Raw genomic sequence first — 22,489 nt, 5'->3', positions numbered from 1 at the left:
AGGCGACAACCCTGCCTTCTTCATAAATATTACTCCAGTTGTGTCAAAGACTTTAAGTGATTTTTTTATTCCGCTTGGAACCTCCGGTAGTACACTGAAGATGCAGAAAAAGATTGGGTATGGTTTGTACAAGTCACACTCCAACACACTGTTAAAGTGAAAGGAAAAAGGAACTTTAAAGTTTTTAGAAGGACACACGTAACATTTAAGATAACTATATACAAGATGCTCACATAATTTTTATGAGTTATATGAATAGGTACAATGAAAAAATTACATTTTTTATGTATTTAATAACGTTTATTTTAGTCGTTTGCACAGATTTCCTACATTGATGATGCTTGGTTATAAAACTTTATTTTGCAGAAAAAATACTGCTTCTTCCCTATAAAGTTATAACACCATGGCAGCAAATAGTATATTGGACTTTTAAACATACACGGTTATCTTGAAATGAAATGTTTTGACTGCCTGGCACATACACAAATCACTAAAAACTTGATTATATTTTAGAAATTATTATAATACATTCTCCTCAATGAAATAAAAATTTACCCCACTTAAACCAAGAAAAAACAACTAACTCTTTGGGTTAAACAATCTTTTCTTCTTAGTTCCTAGACATGGATTGGCAAGTAATAAATGAATATTTGCAAGAAATCACTAAAAATCAAGATTAAAATGCTGTATAATCTTCCTTGTAAAACATAACTTACATACATTTCATATCTGACCATATGAAACTCATTTATAAATTTTACACTTTTATGGAATATAATTGTGTTATATTTATTTTGCAGCAGAAAGGAAAGCCTTATTGTTTAGTTTAAGCAAATATTATAATATCACTTCTGTTGGTTTACTTTTACTTTTAAAAACCTCCCTCCCAAAAGAGGGATGCTTTTGTTTAAACAGCACATTTCATCGAAATATAAAATCTAAAGAAATTAATTATTTGAAAGTATTTTGAAAACTTTAAAGATTAGTTTTGTTGGGTTCTTCTCTTCTCTCTGTCTCTCTGTCTTTCATAATTTAGAAGTGTGAATAATTGGGTGACCTTCACTGTCTTTTCCCTTGACCTTTCCAGGTTCCTTCCCATTTGTTTCTCAACCCAGCAGGTCAAAGATTCATTTTATAACTGTCTCCAAACAAAAACACACAACTAAGAAAGACTGCATTTAGTTAGGAATCCTGCACGTTAGGCAAGAAAATTAATTTTGAAACTCCTACGTATTTAAAAAGTTACATATCATCCTTGTGAGGTGAGTAAACTAAATGTAGAAATTCTTTTTAGTCACAATGGTAGAGCAAATATAAGTGGTACTATATTGTTGCTGTTAAAAGGCAAAACCTCTCAGCCTGTAAATATCACCCACCTACCTTCTACTGATGTTTAAAAAAATGTCCGTTGAATTCTTTGGACAGGCTCTCTCTACAATCTGTGTGTCCTCGATAGCTTTTATCATAAATATTAATATTGAAATTCTAGAGGTAGCTTTATTCCAATTAAAGAGAGCTTATGAACTGCACAGGCATAAAAGGAAAAGACATCTTTCTTATATACTCACACCCTAAACTTCCTATCCCCAATGTAGCAGGAATAATCCTTTTATTCCATTAAAATGGTCACTAACCTTATAATGATAAAAGAATGTTTTAGTCTTTTACCTGCAGGAGTCTTGTCAGTGTAACAGGAACTGAAATTGGGACCTGGCCATGTTGTCTATTACAGTCCAGGGTTCTGTACTGTTTTGCCTTCGTGAAGGCTGAAGTAACAATGTCTGACTCTTGCCTCCTGGGACCCTTAGGAAAATAAGATCAATAGCTCGTTCAAATACATGCGATAGACCTTGACCTGGGATATAGCTGAGAAAAGCAAAAGATTCCACATATATTAAAAAATAATTAAAATGCTATTCTAAACTTTGTTTTTCTTGTGCATGTTATTTATGTGCATATGAATGTTATACTCAGTTACACAGATATGTGAGAAATGATCGTACTTACAAAAATGTTACTTAAGCCTTTTTTTTCTCAGAAGGGCAAAAATACCTTAGAAAGCAATTGCATTGTAACTTCCATTTTCAAAGTCTTTGATACTTGAGTATTTTAATTCATAAGTTATATCTTTATCATTCTAAAAAAATTTAGGCTTCTTCAAAGCTGTTATTCTAACATGTCTTATGTGGTAGGCTATGTATGTAAGGTTGCATTTCCTATTGACTGGGTCAGAATAAAACCATTGCTTTGGATATAATATTTATTTGGATGTGTGTGCATATTTGTTTAAAACTATGAACCCTGGAGAGTTTTAATTCTATGCAACATAAATGAGTTTTATGTAAGGAATATAGAGTTTCAGCTAAAAAAAGATTTGTATCCTAACAATATATTATTGTGTTAGGATATTGTCAGTCTAAGATCAGCTTGATTTGAAAACAAAATGATTAAGTTCTTTTAATGAACTACTAACATACTGCCATATGTTATATGCATACATATTTTGCTGTTTTAGAATGGAATATAATCCTCCTGAGAAAGAAATTTGAGGTAGATTACCTAATGATTTTTCTCTGTTCCAAATTTTAAGATGTTAAAACATAGGCATATGTTTTGCTGTTTAAAATATTTCCAAAAGAAAGTCTCAAAATCAAAATGATATTAGGGGAATACTCTATTTAAAAATTCTGATCATTAAAAATAAATAAATAAATAAAAATTATGATCATTATTCTGTTTTTTAAAAGCACCAGCCTTTATGCCAGGAGAAATATATTTAAGAGTCACTAACACTTTAGGCTCATTGAAGTAGAAACATGGAATGTTATTTTGAAAAAGAAATAACATATACATATGTATATATTCATATGTATACATATGTATTCTTTTTAAAAAGAGAGCTAGAAGGGCTTCATATTTTGGGGCAGAAGAAAAAGGGAATAGCAAACATCACAGCCCAAAGCAAGAAGAAAGCCAGCCATGGTTTTTCGACAAGGAAGAAAGGGCATTTTCCAGGCTAGATTTAGTTTTATTTGGAGCAGCTGGGGTGAAAGAGAGGTAGGTTCTCACCATCTAAAAATTAAATTTTCTGGATTACCTGTCTACATAGAACAATGATGACATCTCCTGTTCCTAATGAGCTATGTAGATATATCTCTAACTCAACAACATAGAACCCATCACTTACTTTGGAAATAATTTGGAGCTTTCCATTTAGTTAGGAAACGCATTTAGCCAATATCATACTGTAACTATATTTTTGATTACATTCTCCATAAGAATAGTCTTTAAATGAAGTTACCTCCAATTATTTATTGATTCCACCAAGTACCAGGCACTGTTCTAGGAGCACCAATGAACAAAACAAACAAAAATCCTTGCCTTAAGTTGTTGGGCCATTCTTTCTGAAGAGTATGGAAATCAAGGCGGTGTGGGGGGGAGTCCTGTAGTTTTCATGTTGTCCACTAGGTGGCAAAGTGTGAAAAACTGACCACTTGGAGCAAAATTTGGTGCAAAGAATAACCTATTTCTATGAAAATTTCCACCATATTTTGCTTAAAATGTCTCTTTTTGAGCATTGCAGCTAATAGCTAATGGTAAGAATACATTCTGTTTTCAGTTTACAAAGCATTCCTGGCTAGGGGCTCATTATTTCAAGGAAAGAATACAGCCAGCTGCATTCCACGGAAGTCTGTCTACAAGATCCCCTAGCTTATTTTAAGAAATTTTGCTTTTTTCCTTCCCATATTTCTCTGTACTCTCAGGTGTGTGGATTATAGAAATTTATCTAAGGGTCTGAGCATAAGGTCCCACAAACCTTTGGGTCAATTTTATTCAAATTTACAGAGATAAATTTAGGTATCACACTGTGATTTCAAATTTGGGGAGTTATCATCCAAAACCTTAACATATTGGAATAACATCCAGGTCTATAAGCAGTCAAACACATATGCCAATGTATACATACATGCAATCATGCATATGTTTTGTTTTCAGAGACCCCTTAAATGAGACTCACACTCATCATGAAGAAATAAAATAACTTCATTTAGTCAGATCTCTTCTTTGGGATAAAATGATGATATTATTCCCAAGTGAAATTGGACTTTTATTCATCTTTATATCTCCTAAAGAGATAAAAATAATTTTCTTATTAGAAAAAATGGTTTATACACCATGTAGAAATACTTCTAGTGTTGTTTAAACATAGAGTTGGAGGTTTTCCTGTGCTTATTTACTACATGAAGTTAGAATCTTTGTTTCCAGATGAGTGTTCTTTAAATATGAAAGCGAGATGTTAAAGTATTTGTCTATGTGAAGATGCTCTCTCCTACACACAAGGTAAGTCTCTGTCTTCTTTTTCTAAGGATGGAATTAGTAGAACGTTAACATATTAATATGCACAACTGAAAATTTTCTCATTACATTTTCCCTTTGGCCATGGTAATTCTCAATACATTTGAAATGCATGGATCACACTTTGGGCATGAGGTTTGACAACAGTTGCAAATAATCAAAAAAGAGAGAGAGAGAGAATATTTTAATACATAAACTAGAAATATGGGTGAGTTTTCTGGGAGATGTAATTGTTTTAGAGTTATCTGAATTCTGTGGTAACTATTGTTTGATGGAAAGTGAAAACATTTATGTGGAGCTTAGCGCTTTCAATATACAAATGGGCACCAAGGGGGCCCTCCAGTATAGTTGATTTGTAATAACTTTACTGACTGATAACAATGATTACTTCATGCAGAAATCGTTTGTATAAAATTTATTTGTAGCTCTTAATGTAGTCAAGACAAGGTGTGGCATGGTATTCCTAGTGAAGGATCTATTCTTTTTTTAAATATATATTAAAAAAAAGTGGGGAGCCTGATGTGGAACTCGATCCCAGGACCTGAACCAAAGGCAGATGCTTAACCAACTGAGACATCCAGGGGCCCCACAATGTATTCTTAATATAATTTTAATTGTAAAAGAATTTCTCTGCATGAACAGAAGAAGGGATAATTACAAGGGATTCAGGTATATAAAGTGCTCTTAAACTGAAGATGGTAGCTAGTTGTTATTCCTACTGACAGCGAAATAAGAAAAATCTTCAAAGTTAAGCAGAGGGTGACTTGGGGACCTTATGTTAGAAAAAGGTGGAAGAATTTTAAGGAAATTAGAGTTAAAAGTATGGAGTGGATTATAATGGGAGCTCATGGAACCTCCTTCTCTTCAGGTCTTTACCAGTAGAATTTTATATCAATAATCTGAGTTTGATTTTATTTATTTATTTATTTATTTATTTATTTATTTATTTATTTATTTATTGTTCTCTACCTCTCTTCCTTCTCCCTCGACCCCTCATTACTTCTGCTCTGGATGTTAAGACCTCAGAATACAGCTTTTAGTGGTTTTAAAGTAATCCCATTATTAAATTCTTTAATGAATTTATTATAATGAAATTGTATTCTGGGTTGCATTCATTTTAGGTTTTTCTTATGGACTTACTGTTTGGTTTTTTTCTTAACCAGAATTTTACTTTTATAATATTATAATAAGCAGAGTAAAACTTTAAACTAAAATTTTTAAAAACCACAAAATCCCCAATAAATCAAAATTTTCATTCAACCATATTTTCTACTTATGTCTTTCAGTACACAAACATCTTTTTTTCAGAGTTGTAATTACTGTATACAATTTGTAGGGGTTTCTTTTTAGTTAACATTTTATCATAAAGAGTTCCCTAATTCTTAGCTAGTTTTTATATTTTTCTAATTGATAAACTCCTTTGGATTTCTTCTCTAAACATACTCCTTCCCAATGTTCCTCATCTCAAGTGAATGGCACCATCATCTACCCAGTTTTTAAAGCCAAAACCTTAGCAGCATCCAGTTCTTAAGATCCCTCCGGCCACCATCCTTTTCCAAGCCTCCCTGGCTTTCATCTGTCCAATGTCAGAAGCCTGAGAAAACTGGTCTCCTTACTTCCATTCTTGCTCCAGCCAGTTATCCATTCCTCACACAGCAGTCAAAGTATTATTTCAAAAACATAAATTGCACCACATCACTCCCCTGTTTAAATCCTTCTGTACCTTTCCACGGCACTTGAATAAGATCCAAATGCCTTACCACCACCTACCAGGCCAGGCAAGATAGGACCTCTGCTTTCTTCTCAAAACCTGCCTTCCTTCCTGAATGAATTCGCTCGTTCATTCACTCCTGCATGCATTCTCCAAATATTTATTGATGTTTTCTTGTTTCAGTGACTTTTTAAGGTGCTTGGAATAGAGAAGTGAATGAAACGGTGTCTTGTTTCCTGAAGCTTACATTCTATTGTACATGAATGTTTGTGCCTCATAGTTGTTGTATTTGCTGCTCCCTCTGCTTTGGAATATTCTTGTCCGGATCTTCTCAGGGATGGTTGTGTTTAGATAGATACAGAGAGGCATGTACATATATATTACTATAGCCAGTATATGGTGACCTCTGAAGTCACGTTTATCTTCTGAGTGTACTTGTGAAGGCAAATGACTTGAAGAATACAAAGCCCTTAGCAGAATAATTGTGATAGAGCAGTAAGATAAAAGTTCTCTGTAATTTTGATTTCATCATCAGTATTGTCAGTTAAATATTTCCTCAATCATCCCGGAGATTTCTGAGACTCAGTTCCTTATAGTGTTGAGCAAACTACAAAATGAGCTTCTCTACAAGAATCCTAAGTCACAAAATACATTTCCAAGATGCTGAGAGGTTATTTCCTTCCAGAGCCGGCGCTCTGCTGTGCAGCATGGTACAAATATCCCCAGCCTAACGGTATGGTTTTTACCATGGATGCCAATTGGAAAATAATTTAGAGATGTTCTTGATTGGAAACAAATTTTGACCCTTTGGTGCGTTACATTCACAATGTTTCCACTGAAAAGTGTTTAAACTTTTATTATTGCATTTATCACATTGTATTATAGTCATGGGTAGGGTGACCATACTTCCTAGTTTATGCCTGGTGTCTTGAAGTACCATCTGGTTTAGCATTTTAGTACTCTCAAAAGTGTCCTGTTTAGACAATAAACTCTGTAGTCCCCCAAGTTATGAGGCAGGTGCCTGGCTGGAGAGGCTGAGGAGCACTGGGGTGGTCCCGAGCCGAGTGTGGGCCTGCTGGAGAAATTGGTGAGGCTGGTGAGGCAGAGATGTCTGGCCGATTTGCACGCTGAGAAGGGCTTTGGGGGGAAAGTTAGCCACTGGTGGCTAAAGGCAGAAGCAGTGCAGGAGTCAGGAGAGTCTCAAAGACTGTGGCTAAGTCCCGTGAGGCGGGGACTCCTCCCCCTCCCCCCCCCACCACGTTTCTAAGAAGACACTTATTCTAAGACAGTGAGGACTGCAGAGAACAGAACCATTTTGGCTCTGTGAGAGCTTGCAGTTATAAGTGTATTAGCGGGCAGTATCCTGATGAAGAAATGAGGGCAATGAGACATAATCTAGAAGAAGCTTTGTAACCCTTAACCACAGTGAGGTGTGAAAACAATTAACCAGAATTTCTAGGCATTCTGAGAAATATTCAGGTGGGGGGTAGGGGTGGATTTGCATGGGTCTTAGTTAACAGGGCAAGATTTAATTTGCTTTAGGATAATTTTAGTTTTGAGTATTCCAATTATAGGATCAATTACAGTCTATCAATTTACAAAGAATAGTCGATAAGTAGAACACCTCATGTGCAAGAGGAATATTTTCTGAACAGACAGTACCTTGGTTATTTAGTTCTAAAATTGTACTGTGAAAGATTTTTAAATTGAAACAGGATGAATTTTTTATATCCAAGCCATGTTAGAAATTTTTGGATATGTGGTTTGAGAAGACTTATCAATGTGTTCATTCAACAACTATTTCTTTAGACCCTACAATTTGTCATGTACTGTGCTAATTAGTCATGACAATATACGTATCTCCTCTGCTATTTCTTCTACATTTTTATGCCAAGGACTCTCCCAAAATGTTATCTCAGCTTTCATCTCTAATCTTTGCATTATTATACATTTCTAAACTAACTGCTGAATAATATTCATGTAATTGTCCTATTTGCACTTTACATCTGAGAAAAGGGAGCTCATTCTCTCCTTCTAATCACCAGCTTACACTCAACCCAAGCAAACTTGCCCTTGAATTGTGTCCCTCTATTGTGTTGTAATGGCAACATCTTCTTCAGACTATTTGGGGTAATTTTTAACCCCTTCCTCTTTATATCCAACAGCCCATAGTTTGCCAAGATGGTTTACTTCCAAAATATCTTCCGGATCTTTCCTCCATTTGCACGCCCGGTATCGATGCTGAAGATCAAGCTTTCCATATTTTGCTTGTGTAAGTACAGGGGCCTCTTCACTGATTTCCTTGAATGCACTACATTCTGTTGCATTTCGACTTCATGTTTTAGATGGGCTTTAGAAAGATCTTCCTGAGTCACAGATCAGAAATGACAGCATTCTTCATGAAACTTTCCAATTGCCTACACAACTAAAGTACCAACTCTATTTCAGCTTACTTTCTCCAATCTATATTTTCTGGTCATCTCTTCCACTAACTCATTGCTCACACCTTATCCTCCAGTTCTAGCAGATTAGGGACCGTTCCACGCCCCTCCTCGGTGCTGTTGCCACGCCTTAGATCACGCACGCTATTCCCCCGAACCAGTAATACACCTATTGAAATAATATTCATCCTTCACAATCAGCTGGTGAGTGTTTTGTTTTTGTTTTGTTTTTTAAAGATTATTTATTTATTTATTTGTCAGAGAGAGAGAGAGAGCACAGCAGGGGAAGCGGCAGGCAGAGGGAGAAGCAGGCTCTGCTGAGCAAGGAGCCTGATACGGGGCTCGATCCCAGGACCCTGGGATCATGACCTGAGCTGAAGGCAACTGCTTAACCGACTGAGCCACCAAGGCACCCCTCAGCTAGTTGAGTGTTAATTGTTCACTTTTTCTAAAATGCTGGTTGTCTTTTTCTTTATTAAAATCTTTTAGCACATTTTCTTATGCTGTTCATTAAGGTTAGTAATATACAAAATGTACTTTGGGAGTCAGCCTCTCTTGATCCCTATAGATGTTCATGTCAGTCTCCAAAAGTCACATAACTTCTCCAGACCGCTGCAAAATTGTGGTGTTATATATAAAGTATTATAGAACTGTATGGATTATGGTTGCCTTCCTCCCACTGAAACCTTTGATAGTAAGGGACAGTTTTCTTCCTTTTTGTCTCTTCATAGCCCCTGGTTAATTCCTTCTTCCCAAAAAAATGAGCCATCTTTAAATGCTTATTTGAATACTTAAGTTAAAAAATCACTATATTGTAAAAAAAAAAAAAAAAGTCCTAGATTTATGCCATGTTATAGGTACTTGGGGGGTATAGTGAACTTGAATATGTGAGAAATGAGATTTCCCTTAAATAGTGAGAAAAGCACAAAATGCATGAGAATGGCTTTAGGGAGCAGGCCATGCCTGTAATGTGATCTACTATATTAAGGTTTTAAAGAAATTAATGTAATAATAATTGAAAGCCTTATAAAATAAATTCTACACTTGAAACTAATATTACACTGTGTGTTAACTAACTGACATTTAAATAAAAACTTGGGGAAAAAAAGGATTAGAAACGCTTTGAGTCAATGAAAAGGGAAACCGGTGAGGAGGGGAAAGGCAAAGCATTGTTTCACTTAACAGTATAAAATAAAAAGAAATATGGGGTGCCTGGGTGACTCAGTCAGTTAAGCATCTGCCTTCCACTCAGGTCATGATCCCAGAGCCCTGGGATCGAGCCCCAAGTCAGGCTCCCTGCTCAGTGGGGAGTCTGCTTCTCCCTCTGCCCCTCCTCCTGCTCATGCTCTTTCTCTCTTTCTCAAAAATAAATAAATCTTTAAAAAAAAATAAAAAGAAATATGAAGCCAAATCCTGGCCATACCTAGTGCAAAGGGACTTCGGCTATCAAACTCTAAATGTGCAAAAATCATCTCTATTGAGAGTGTGGTGCATTTGGTTATGCTGTTTGATACAAAATATAAAGTGTTTGATTCTGGTAACTTCCCTTGCTCTGACTCCATGATTATCCATCGACTTTCTGAAGGCTGGTAAAGAGAGAGGATGTACTGATCACACTCAGTAATAACATAACCTTCAGTTCTAGATTTAAAAATCAATGCCGTGAAAAATACACTGCTTAAGGGCTATTGACAAAACCAGATTTTGAGGCTGAGAACCAGACCCAGAACCAACAAATTCATCATGGTATTAAATGCTACCCTGGGAACAGTGTTCCAAGGGCATTGGATTTCACCTAATCTAAACTGGGGCTGAGCTAAACTGAGTGAGCTTGGCCTCACTCAAGAGAGTTTCATTTTTCTGGCTTATTATTGACAATGGCCATAATCTTTTTGGGGTGGCATTTTGGAAAATACTATGCATTATTTTCTTTGTTCCAAGATTAACTAAGGGAAGGAGAAAATATGCATATTTATTTTGAGTTACGTAGTAAAAACAAATATCTCCAAAGTAAAATAAAATGAGTAACTGAATCCCTTCATAAACATGATTACCTACATTGAATACTGCAGTCCATTTTTGGGGCGGGGGGACATGTAATGAAGCAGCTAGATTGCAACACTAAAATTGATACTTATTAAAAATAGTGTGTACAATTTTTGAGTTTTAGAGATACAATCAACGGTTTGATGGCCTCAGGATGGAAAATGACATTTGCCTTGACAGAAACTCACTGCAAGGCAATGTGATGGTTGAGGATGACCTGGTATATACCCAGAGCTACTCTATTTTGCTCCTTTTATTGTCCTCCCAGTAAGAGCAGTGGCCTTGATCAACTTTTCTAGATGTTTCCACTTTCCTGTGCTTTTCTCAGGCTTTCTCCAGCAGAAGCACAAGCAGATTCATTGGAAGTCTGGTCCTGGTAGAGGGTCTGTCTCCGCGGGTTGCATACATTCCCCGTTCAGAACCATAGAGTGAACAAAACATGAACAAAGAAATTGTTTAACATGAAAGCATTCTTTGTTCATGTTTTGTTTGGATAAAAATTGGCAAATATTCGTTCTGTTAAACTTCTACAAAGGTAGTCTTCAGATGTCTTATAATATCCTCAAACCTTCACTACCATTTTGTTGGAAGAAATTCCTTTTGCCTGAACTCTTTGAGACAGGCTTTTAAAGAAGATGATCAACACTGGTATCGTTTTCTTTTGCAGTTTTACACCAAAGCCAGAAACACACATTGCTTTAACCATCCATAACTAACCGTATTCAGTAATTTGGTTTTAGCTAATCACATTGATTAGTTTTAAACTTAAGTGCACAAATAAGCATAAAAGGGTGTGTTAAGTCAGATCACCTTTCAGCTTAATTTAAAAACTTGATAATAAAACTGGGTCATGCTGATGGCTAAGACATGTTTTCAAAAGTGAAAAATGATTTCACTTTCTAAGAATGCTTCACCTTAATTCTTAAAAAAAAAAAAAAAGAAAGCAGAAAGTAACCTGAGATCCTTGAATCCTCGTTTATTTTAACTTTTAAAATAAATTAGGGAGGAGAGACATTAGTAAAGATTTTGGCTTTACATAGTTTCCTTTGGAAAGCATCAACAACTTAAGTATATATATATATTTTTTTGCCACTGAAATATTTAAAAAGTGATTAGCTACTTGCAAAGAGAGTGAAAACATTATCTTAGGTATGTGTGTCCCCGAAACTTACATATTTCTGATTCAGACCTTTAAACTGTTGATACCCAGGAGACAATGCCATTGACATGTACCTGGCACTACTTCTGCCAGTTAATTTTCTCCCCGGAGAGTGGTTTTGGGCGACAGAGTGGCGTCCGGGCTCCCTGGGTTGTTGCCCTGACAAACTGCAGTAGTGGTGAAGTCAAGGAGCCTGACAAAATCTCATTAATCATTTTAAATTAAATCCAACCTTCCTGTCCAACCACGCCAAGAAGAAAGACATTTTTTTTTTTTAACAAATGAAAATTTCCTCAGTAAAGACTTGGTATCTTTCTCTTGTTTGTCTTTAATTTGATGAGACAAAAATAATATAAAACAATCCACTTTTGGAGGCTTGAAAACAAAACATTTGTCCAGAAATGATTTAACAGATCAACCAAGTGTCTTTTAAAAATAAAACAAATTTTGAATAAAAATACACGGAAACATTCTGAGGGGAAACTATACTGGTTAATTTAGGGACACCATTTATCTTTATTTTCTGAATAGTTCGGGGAATTTACTTGGTTCTATCTAAAATATATGATCCTTAATAATATTTGAAAGAGGAAATAAGATCATTATCCCATATCTTGGTATATTTTACTCTAGTGTCTGTTTTCTGATCAGGTTTTTGCAGTATTTTACATAGTAATTGTAACGTGTGTGTACGTGCACACATACACATATATACATATATGCATAATTTCATATCCCTTTGGCTTTCATCATGATTTGTAACTGCTTTCCCATATTATTTATAAACATCATAGCTTCGCGGTAATACATGATAAGGATGTCTTTTGGTCTACTTGACCAGTGCGTCGCATAGTGTCTGGTACATAGTTTGTACTCAAATATCTGCTAGTTATTTGTTTGTACAGCCCCAAGTTTTGGGCATTCCGGTTATATCCTTTTTTTTTTTTTTAATACCTTGAATTAAAAACAATTGCAAAACTAATGATGTAAGTACTGTCTTTTGCCTATTTTGGATTATTTCCTTAGGTTGGCTTCTCACAGTGGACATATTCAGTTATGAATGCTTAAAAAGAAACGAGGCAGTTAGCAGTATGATATTTAAGAAGTTCATTTTAAACACAGGAAAACAGACTCAAATTACAATAAACAAGTTGTTATCTTAAATGTTAAGAGTTCTGAATAAGCTTACTCTCATCAAGCACCATATTAATCATATTGTAAAAAATGTAAGTAAAAGATCAATTTAAGATCAACTTAAACTCTTGAAATTAAAAAAAAAGTCTTAAAGTAGTGATTCATCCAAATATTTAAAATCAGAAGTCCTCTAGAGATGAATTTATATCAAGAATAATACACACATTGAATTTGTTTTTGAATATTTTTAAGAAGTTAAATCTAATATGTTCCAATTTATAAAATGTGTACAACTGAAAGCTCCAAATATATTTTTAAAAAATGGACACAGTAAAGCCATCTTCCTATGTGCTTATGTACAAACTAAACCAGATCTAAAATAATTCAGTTGGCCAAGGTCTATGTTAGGTACTGAGGGAGATATAAGAATAAAATTTCTACCTGAAAGAATTGGAACAGTTACCCTGGAGAGGAAAGAATCTAAGAGGACTTTGAAGGACGAATAACATTTCAACAGGTAAATGTGCGGGAGAGGTTACAAGCTTTCCAAAAAAAGAAAAAAAGAAAAATTAATGGAAGGATGAAAATACAGAGTTCATTGAAATTATGGAGTATTAGTTTTAACAAATGTACTTAGGGAAAATCCTGCTGATGATAAATCTGGAGAACTCAAAGTTTTTGAGCACTTTTTTTCTTTGCCTTCTTTTCTTAAAAAGAAAACTAAACAAACCTGTATATTAGAAAACATAACTGGTAATTGTATATAGGAAAAATGCACTAGAAGTACCCAGTTGGTATGGTTATGTTCTAGCCTTGAAACAGCACAGCCCTTCGTCCTTCGTGGGGATGGAAGGTGTAGACAGGCCTGAGTTGCGATGGACTGTAAGTACCCTTGTGGGTTTCAGTAGAGCTCAGATTACGCACTGGGTAAGAGAATATTTGGTCAGACAATATAAAAGCCATCAGCACTACTGTAACTAAAGAACTCAGCCTTAAGTGGAAAAGGTAGTCTCAAAGAAGCTTGAGTGTAGATGGGAAAAAAACTACTTGTTGAGCTGCACCAAATGCAAGCTCAGCCAGCATCCTTCTTGAAACTCCACTTCTAGCTCTCAGGACACCATTCTTCTCTGGTCCTTCTATAGTCTTCACAAACTCTCTTTTTCTCTACCAAAACCTAAAATGCTGTGTTTCCCAAACATTTCTTTTTACTTAACAAACTTCCTAGAGCAGCTTTCTCCAGTGCTTCACTTAACAAAACACCTTTTAAATACTAATAAGACCCCCAAAGTTACATATCCAGCGCTGATTTTTTCTAGCCTTATTCTCTAGCTGCAACCAATGTTCTATTGATACTTTCAAATTAAAAATATCCGAAAGTTGGGATCTTATTTGTTCCATATCACTCCACTAGTTGCTTCTCTTAGTAGCTACCTTTGATAGTAGGACAACCAGATCTTTACATCAAACACCTTACTTCAAAATCATTAAATCCCATCAATTTTCAGTTTTTGTTTTTCATTCGTTCCTCCTCTCTAAGTCCTCTGCCACTTACCTAGTTCAGGCCTTATAATAGAAAGGCAGTCTTTGAAAGCTTTGCTAAATAAGCTATATTTGAGGTGGATCTTAGATGATGAGCAGGGGAACTTTAGATCTAGAAAGGAGAGCAGGATATCACAGGAAGACCAGCTTGTACAAGTCAAAGACAGATCAGATCACATTTGAGGAATGCTGGAGATGAGGCTTTAAAGGAAGATAAGCTGAGGCCAGATTGTATAACCTTTTTTGTTTGTTTTTAAAAATTTATTTATTTCAGAGAGAGAGAGTATGTGTGCACGGGTGGGGAGAGGCAGAGGGAGAGGGGAAGCAGACTCCCTGCTGAGCATGCAGCCTGACTCGGGGCTTAATTCCAGGGCTCTGAGATCATGACCTGAGCCGAAATCAAGAGTCAGATGCTCAACCAAGCCACCCAGGTGCCCCCAGATTGTACAGCCTTAAATGCCATGCTAAGGAGGCTTAATTTTGTAGAAAGGGAGCTATTGAGGACTTTAAACAGATGTGTCAAAAGGAGCTTGTGTTTTAGAAAGATAAATTTGTTTTATCAGAAAGAAGGTCCACTAGTTCCGAACTTCAGGCATTTGGAAACATGTGGGGACATTATTTATACGTCACAATAACTGAGGGATGCTACTGGCATCTAGCAAGCAAAATCCAGGCATGCTGATGTCCTCTACTGTAGGGAGTGGTCTCACACAATGAACATCCTTCCCCAAAAGCCAGTGGGACCTCCACTGGAAAACACTGAATTTCTAATTGAGTTAAGCATTCAGTAAATGTTTATGATGATGGGGTTTTAAAAAATAAACATTTAAATTTATACACACCTAGTTTTTTAAATGCCAGGAATAAATCCCTATTCAGTAAGCTTAGAAAGTAGTAAAAAGAATACTGCCCAATTAAAGAGGGTTCTACTTCAGATGATGGCCCAGTAGCTCTTTCAGACCAATCCTTGAACAGATAAAACCACAAATACTGGACAAAGTACAGAAATGGAAAGCAACCCAATAAAGGCTGACCAATAATATTTTTCAGGCTGACATTGAAGAGAATACTTGGAAGAAAAAGCTAGAGTTGGATGAATTTCCCATTTTATAGTTTTTGCCTGAGGGCAGCCCCCAGTCTGCATCACTGGAGCCTTTAGTTTTACTGACTTGAAGAACCATGGAGCAGAGTTTGGGGGCAATAGTAGCTGCAAGAAAATGAAGAAAGAAATAATGGCAAGAAAAGAAGAGTGAGCACCCTAATTTCTGTGTATGAACTGTGCCCCAAACTCTGGCTTCTCTCTGAGGTATGTACACACAGAAAAGATTCCAGGTTAAAGAAGTGAACTGACATTTGAGCTACTTCAGGGCAATAAGAGATTGCAACTGAGTTCTGCCAGTTAACTTCCAGCTTTAAAAAAAAAAAAAAGTCTTTGGAGAAACTATCATAATACAGGGTTTCTACATATTTTACTTGCTGTGTCTAGGATGAAGTCTAAATTACTAACATATGAAGAAACAGGAAAATATAATCTATTCTCAAAAGAAGAGACAATCAAAGAAGATGAAATGAGCAGATAAAGACTTAAAGCAGCTATTTAACTATGTTCAAGGTTGTAAGGGAAAATGGGCTTACAGTAAATGAAGATAGGAAATCTCAGCAGCACAGAAATATAAATTATAAAAGTGAAGGAATTTCTAGAATCAAAAAGTATAGTAATTAAAAAATTTCATTGAATGAGCTTAAAAGAAGAACAATTACAGAAGAGTAATGTCCTAGAACAGAGATCAAGAGAAATAATCCAACTGAAGAAAAGAGGAAAAAAAGATTAAAAAAAAAAAAGATCTGTAAGATGATATCAAAAGTTTTAGCACATGTGTAAAAGAGACTGAAAAATATTTGACAAAAGAAAACTGTCAGAGGAAAATGGAATTTTATACACACAGGGAGAAAACAATTTGAATATACCAACTTCTTACTGGAAACAATGGAGGCCAGAAAACAGTGGAGGAGTATCTTTAAAGTGTGAAAGGGGGGAAGAAACTGTCAATGCAGAATTATATATGCAGCAAAAGTACTCTTCAAAAAGGAAAACAAAATAAAGACATTTTCATGTAAAAGGAAACTAGGATAATTAACTGCTAGCAGACCTAAGTGTCATAGATGTTAATATTTTTCAGGCTGACATGAATGATACTACAAGGAAACTTGGATTTTCAGAAAGGAATAAAAGCATTAGAAGTGATAATGTGGGTCAATATAAACGAGGGTTTTTTTCCCCCTTGTTTAAAGTCTATACAACTACTCAAAGCAAATTATTACCGTGTGGAGTTTGTAATGTATGCTATCTGTAACTCATATGACAACTATAAAATAACAAATGGAGGAAGTGGGTAAACACTCCTGTATCGTTACAAGGCTTCTATATTTTATGTGAAGTGGTACAAATATTAACTGTAAATAGGTTGTATCAAGTCATATATCTTGATATGGGCTTGGTTTACTCAAGTGTATGTATTTATTAAGATTCATTGATTAGTATACTTCACATTTATGTATTTCACTGAATGCAAATTTTACCTATACAGAAAAAAAAATTTTAAAAAGTGGATCTCTAGCTAACAATATACAAGTTGAATTCTATAGGAAGAAAGAGTATTCTGAGGTCCGAAACCTGTATTACCTGTATTAAAACAATAAGATAGGTTGACTGATGGACAGAGGGATGGATAAATATGAGCTAAAGTGAATGCAGTAATATTTTAATTGTAGAATCTACATAGTGGTTATATACGTATTTTCTGTAAAATATTTTAATTTTTATATGTTTGAAAATTTTCATAAGAAAATGTTAAAAAAAAGAATTCTGCCAATCTACATTTATAATCAGGTCAGGGTGGAAAAAATAAAACAGGAAAAAGGGGGAAAACTGAAATGGAGCGCTGTGAATTGTGTAAGACTGTTGAATCACAGACCTGTACCTCTGAAACAAATAATACATTACATATTAAAAAGAAAAAAAAAAGAAGAAGAAGATAGCAGGAAGGGAAGAATGAAAGGGAAGGAAATCGGAGGGGGAGACGAACCATGAGAGACTATGGTCTCTGAAAAACAAACTGAGGGTTCTAGAGGGCAGGGGGGTGGGGGATGGGTTAGCCTGGTGATGGGTATTAAAGAGGGCATGTACTGCATGGAGCACTGGGTCTTATATGCAAACAATGAATCATGGAACACTACATCAAAACTAATGATGTAATGTATGGTAATTAACATAACATAATAATAAAAAATAAAATAAAAAAAAAAAGAAGGAAAGAAAAGAGTAAAGTTAAAACAGGGGTAGAAAGAACCCAATGGTAAGGGAGAGATAGGGATAGAAAAAAAAAAAAAAGAAAAAGTAAAGGAGATAGAGAGGGCAAGATGCCTGCCATTCATGGGAAAATAGAAATGATAAAATGTTATCATTACTGTTGGTCTTCTGAAACTTTCCAATAAATTAGTTTTGAAGTTAAAAATTACAAAGAAGCATTTTGTCATGGAATTCAAAATTATGCACATGTGAAAATTTAGGTGTTTTCCTCAAGATCTGAGAACTTGTTTACTTCCAGTCTAAAAGTCCCTTTGACTTCTGAAATTGTCTGATTATCTTATGTCTTGTCATTGAAAATTCTATAGGATATCACTTGTAGTTATAATATTACCAACCACTATTTACTTAGGACCAGATCTGGAAAGAAGCTGGGACTGTGCACTTCTAGTAAAAAGTTTCTAATCCTCCAAGTTCCACCCCCTAAACTAGCAGCTCTACTCATCACATAGTGTCTCATTTCAAAGCTGATGCTTTTCGCTTAGCAGGATTCCCAAGAAACTTCTGACTTACCATATAAATGTACTGTTCTTTATCATTTCAATGCTAAGTGTTTCATAATTAAATAATTGCTAATTAAGCTATGCTTTCTACATTTGCCCTCCAAGAAGCAGTATTTTTCCTTTTGTTACCAATCATGTAACATCTATGAAGGCAGGGCCCATGTCTAGGTATCGCTACTACCTAGCACAGTGTCTAGTACACTGAAGGTCCTTGGTAAATATTTTTGAATGAATGAATAAAGAAAATTTGTTCATTCACAATACTCCTTTCTCAACTGATTCTAAACAGAAATTTTCAAGTTAAGAGAATGGTAAATTTTGACTAATTACAAGAGATACAAGTTTTAATAACATTCTGTTCCTAGGTATGGGAATCCTAGATTTTAACATATTTTGCTATCTCAAATAGTTTAAAGGACTTATTGAGAAATGACTAACCCAGAACTTTTAAAAATGGAAAGTCAAGTGATGAATTTATATTATAAAAATAAGTGCCTGTTTTGCTTACTAGTAATAAATTAATATTCTTTTCAAAGTTCAAAGGAAAGAGAAACTGGTATTGGTTTTTATCCAAGTCAGATCCAACTTTTATGAAGACAGTCATAAGCTCAGATCAGAATCAAATAAATTTCAGAACTCAGTTTGAGAGAAAAAGGAAAGGCTTTAGTTAAAATCTTTACAATAAAATAATTATGATTATAAATCTCTTTAGTTAAATATGTACACATTAAATGGTATTTTAAAAAAGAATGAAAATGAGTAGTTTTTCAAGCAAATCTAATGCACAAATATACCATCTTTAGAGTATAATGTCAGTTTAACATTCTTAAACAGCTGTGTCAGACAATGGCTCTGCTTTGTGCAAAACATGATAAGCAAAATTAAGAAAAGTTCTGCAAAATTATTTAGTTCCCCAAGGAAATCACTAAAAAAGAAAATAGTAAAAGAAAAAAATGGTATACACTCGAGCTTGATTGTATACAGAGGCTAGAATGACCAGCACTAATGTAACCCCCATATCTGCTAAGTAAGTCCTTGGGTAACTTTAGTTTGAAGTTAATAGTTGAAGTCCTAGCAATTGTGCTTTTATGCAGCCACATGGCCAATAAGGTAGATGTTGTCATAAAGGTGCCCTACAAAATCTTCACTAATGTTTTGAGCAGCACGACGGGTATTTCGAATAAATTCTCTTTTTGACATTTTATTCTTCACATGAGGGCTAGTGAGGTCAATGGAAAGTAGAATCAAAGAGTAGCACAGGACATAGACAGCATCTGGAATTAAAAAGAAACACCTCAAATTAGTAGGTGGTTTGAAAAATGTGGTCCCAAAGGCATTATCTAATGCAAAAATTTTCATAATTTAAAGAAATTGAGATTCAATCATAACTAAACAGAGAATGGCCAACTCATCCCAGTTTGCCTGGGCCTCTTCCAGTTTTAGCACTGAAAATCCCGTGTCCTGCGAAACTCTTCAGTCCTGGACAAATAGGGATGGTTGATCATCCTAACTGACCACCAGTTCGTGAGTATTTCCTTCAACTCATAAAGCATTTCAGAGTAATTTAGGAATTTATAGTGAAAGCTCATTCTAAATGTAAAAATTTCAGAATTGGCTTTATTTTCATCTTTGCTTTCAAATGTGATACTCCCACTCAACTATCCATAAAATACACCTGTACCGTTAGTATATTTATCTTCCCATTCAAAAAAAAAAAACAACCCACATATATATTTACATAGAATGTTTTTTATAAAAATCTAATTGGAAAATATTTAATGACAAAGACATATATTAACAGTCCTTGAAAATAAAATGTAAACAACTTATAAGATTATTACATTAATATTCTCGTTTGACATATGTATTTTTAAGGTCCATGGAATTTACGTATTAATTTCAGAAGTAAATTTTTAGGGAAAAGATTGCTAAACCTGAGCAGCATGCAACAACAACAACAAAATGTCTTTATATTTGCCCAAAGCAATATCTGATGTTTACTATCAAAATAGTAACAAACCTCAAGATACTTATTATTATACGCTACAACTACTTGCTACTACTATGGGGTTTTTATTTCAGAATCCTGCAGGCTTAATAAAGCAAAGTCAAATATTATGTTTTATAAAAGCATTTTCAACAAATTTCCTATGATGGGTAAATGTTTTGTAACCACCACTAAATCAATACAATACAATTTTTGAGATGAAGAGGTAAGTAAAGCTCTGTCAAATGAAAAAATACGTAGAATACTCACGTTATATTGCACGTACATAGATATATACTCATACACACAAATTATAAAGATTAGTTGTATTAAAAATAAATTTTTTAGTAGAACAATTCTAGGTGTTACCTATGTAATATGTGGACTATGAAAAGCTTTAAAAATAATTTCTCAAGTTTTTAGTTAAATTAGTAATATCCAATTCTCAATCAAGAATACTTTTAATAAATTTATAGCTAAGTCTAACTTTCTTCCTAAAACAGTGTTTACTACATATAAATGACAGCTATGATAAACTATTCTAAGCTCACATAAATGTTGTATTCTATAGAATTAGTCATTGCTGTAAGTAGTAAGAGAAGTATTTGTAATTACTGAAAGCACGTTTCCCCGTGGTGAGAAAAAAATGTCTCATATACTACTATTTTTACCTGGAGGTGGGAACGGGGCTGGAAGGAATTCACTATATATATTCTTACCAGGACTAAGGCCAAGTTCTCGCATTAAATCAGGGTTACAAGCACAGAATCTATGTGAGAACTTTGTTATGAGAGTTTCAAGATACTCCCCACGCTCTTCAGGGGCATGGATATGACGAAAAAATTCTCTCAGTGCATTGGGCAAAAATTGATTTCTAAAATTATGCAACGTTACAAGGTCATCCAAGACATCCCTCCTAGTGGAAAAAGAAAAAGACACAGCTTTAGTTAACATTTCTCTACTAAAAAAATGATAAGGACTCAAATTATGTTTTGGATGAAAATACTTTATTATTGATTCTCAGATCAGCTAATCCTACAAAGTATACATAATCCTTAAAATTAAAAAATCCAACTCTGATTATTTAAGACATTAAATAATTTTTAAATTTTTTGTGCATAGGTTATAACAAAGCAAGGTGAAACTAGTAATTCTAATTATAAAATGAAGAAAAAATAAATTTTGCAATATTAAAAGTGTCAGCTTCAAGTGTTTTTTTTGGCTAAATTCAAATAGCAATAGAATTCTTTATGTTTTTAACTCTGAAAATAAGAGTTTTCACTTTCCACAGCAATCCACACCACCAGAGGTAACAACTATTTATGTAGACTTTAAAAAGTGTCAACATATAGTATATGTTTTTCCTAGTATTTGCTTTTCTTATTTCATATGGTATACTGTGAACAGCTTTCTATGTCTTTACACACAGATCTAAATCATTCTTTTTAATGACTCAACAGTATTCCATCTTATGGAGGTAACAATTCTACTTATGTACATTTGGATTATTTACAATTATATAAATATTTGTGTAAGTATATGTGTATGTGTATACATATTTTTTATCAATGGCAATCTAATCAATAGTCATCCTTTGTAATACTATGCTTCAATTCTTGCTGAACTCAACCATGATTATATGATCATATCTTTAATTTCTATCAATTGTTTATGGTAGGGATAGGCAAATTATAGCTAGTGTGCCAAATATGGCCCACTCCCTATTTTTGTAAATAAAATTTTATTAGAACACAGCCATACTCATTTGTTTACATACTGTTTGTCTGCTTTCAGGCTACAATGGTAGTTGTAAATAGCTGTGAGAAAAATTTCTCAACTAGGTGACTGCTATGTGGTATAGTTTTAAAAGTAAAGCTTAACTCATTAAAAGCATTACTTAACTCATTTCTGATGAAAACTTAAATTTTTTTTTTACCTTTCATCAAGATAGATTCTCAGTTTTTTCCAATTTAGTGTTCTTGTACAGAAGATAAACTTTGCTATTTCCTTTGGTGAATCATCTAGGATACCCTTGGACATAAAGTAGTTCACTCCCTAAGGCAGAAAGACAAGTCTACATAAATAAAGTCAGTCTTTATTTATAAATTTTAACAATTAGGCAATAGCGGAACAATAGCCATAAATTCTGTCCAGCATTAATAGACTTTTTATAGCTTTAACATGCAAAATACAAGCTAGAACTTGAGCTGAAACTATTACTTGTGATTGATAGTTTACATGCAATG

At 34.3% G+C, this 22,489-nt stretch overlaps 1 protein-coding gene and 1 long non-coding RNA gene across 2 annotated transcripts in view; both read right to left on the bottom strand.

Annotated features, from left to right (window-relative positions):
- Positions 1-50: 50 nt before the first annotated feature.
- Positions 51-2,074, bottom strand: LOC145720304 (uncharacterized). The gene is made up of 2 exons (XR_014143222.1): positions 1,669-2,074; positions 51-148 (listed from the first exon to the last, which is right to left on the bottom strand). It is a non-coding gene; the product is annotated as an uncharacterized LOC145720304 (long non-coding RNA).
- A 9,947-nt stretch (positions 2,075-12,021) lies between these two features.
- The window catches only part of FBXO8 (F-box protein 8), a 53,049-nt gene continuing 42,581 nt past the window's right edge, over positions 12,022-22,489 (bottom strand). Inside the window, exons 4-6 of the mRNA XM_081810927.1 lie at positions 22,180-22,298; positions 20,963-21,159; positions 12,022-19,530 (exon numbers count right to left, since the gene is read on the bottom strand). Coding sequence (XP_081667053.1) covers positions 19,343-19,530; positions 20,963-21,159; positions 22,180-22,298 — 504 coding nt within the window. The 3' untranslated portion in view covers positions 12,022-19,342. The remainder of the gene's footprint in view (positions 19,531-20,962; positions 21,160-22,179; positions 22,299-22,489) is intronic.

The sequence above is a fragment of the Leptonychotes weddellii genome, chromosome 2 (genome assembly GCF_054177405.1).
Source record: "Leptonychotes weddellii isolate Sample4059 chromosome 2, ASM5417740v2, whole genome shotgun sequence".
In the NCBI taxonomy this organism is placed as follows: Eukaryota; Metazoa; Chordata; class Mammalia; order Carnivora; family Phocidae; genus Leptonychotes; species Leptonychotes weddellii.
Note: the sequence above shows the minus strand (reverse complement) of the source record. Positions and strands in the feature narration are given on the sequence as shown.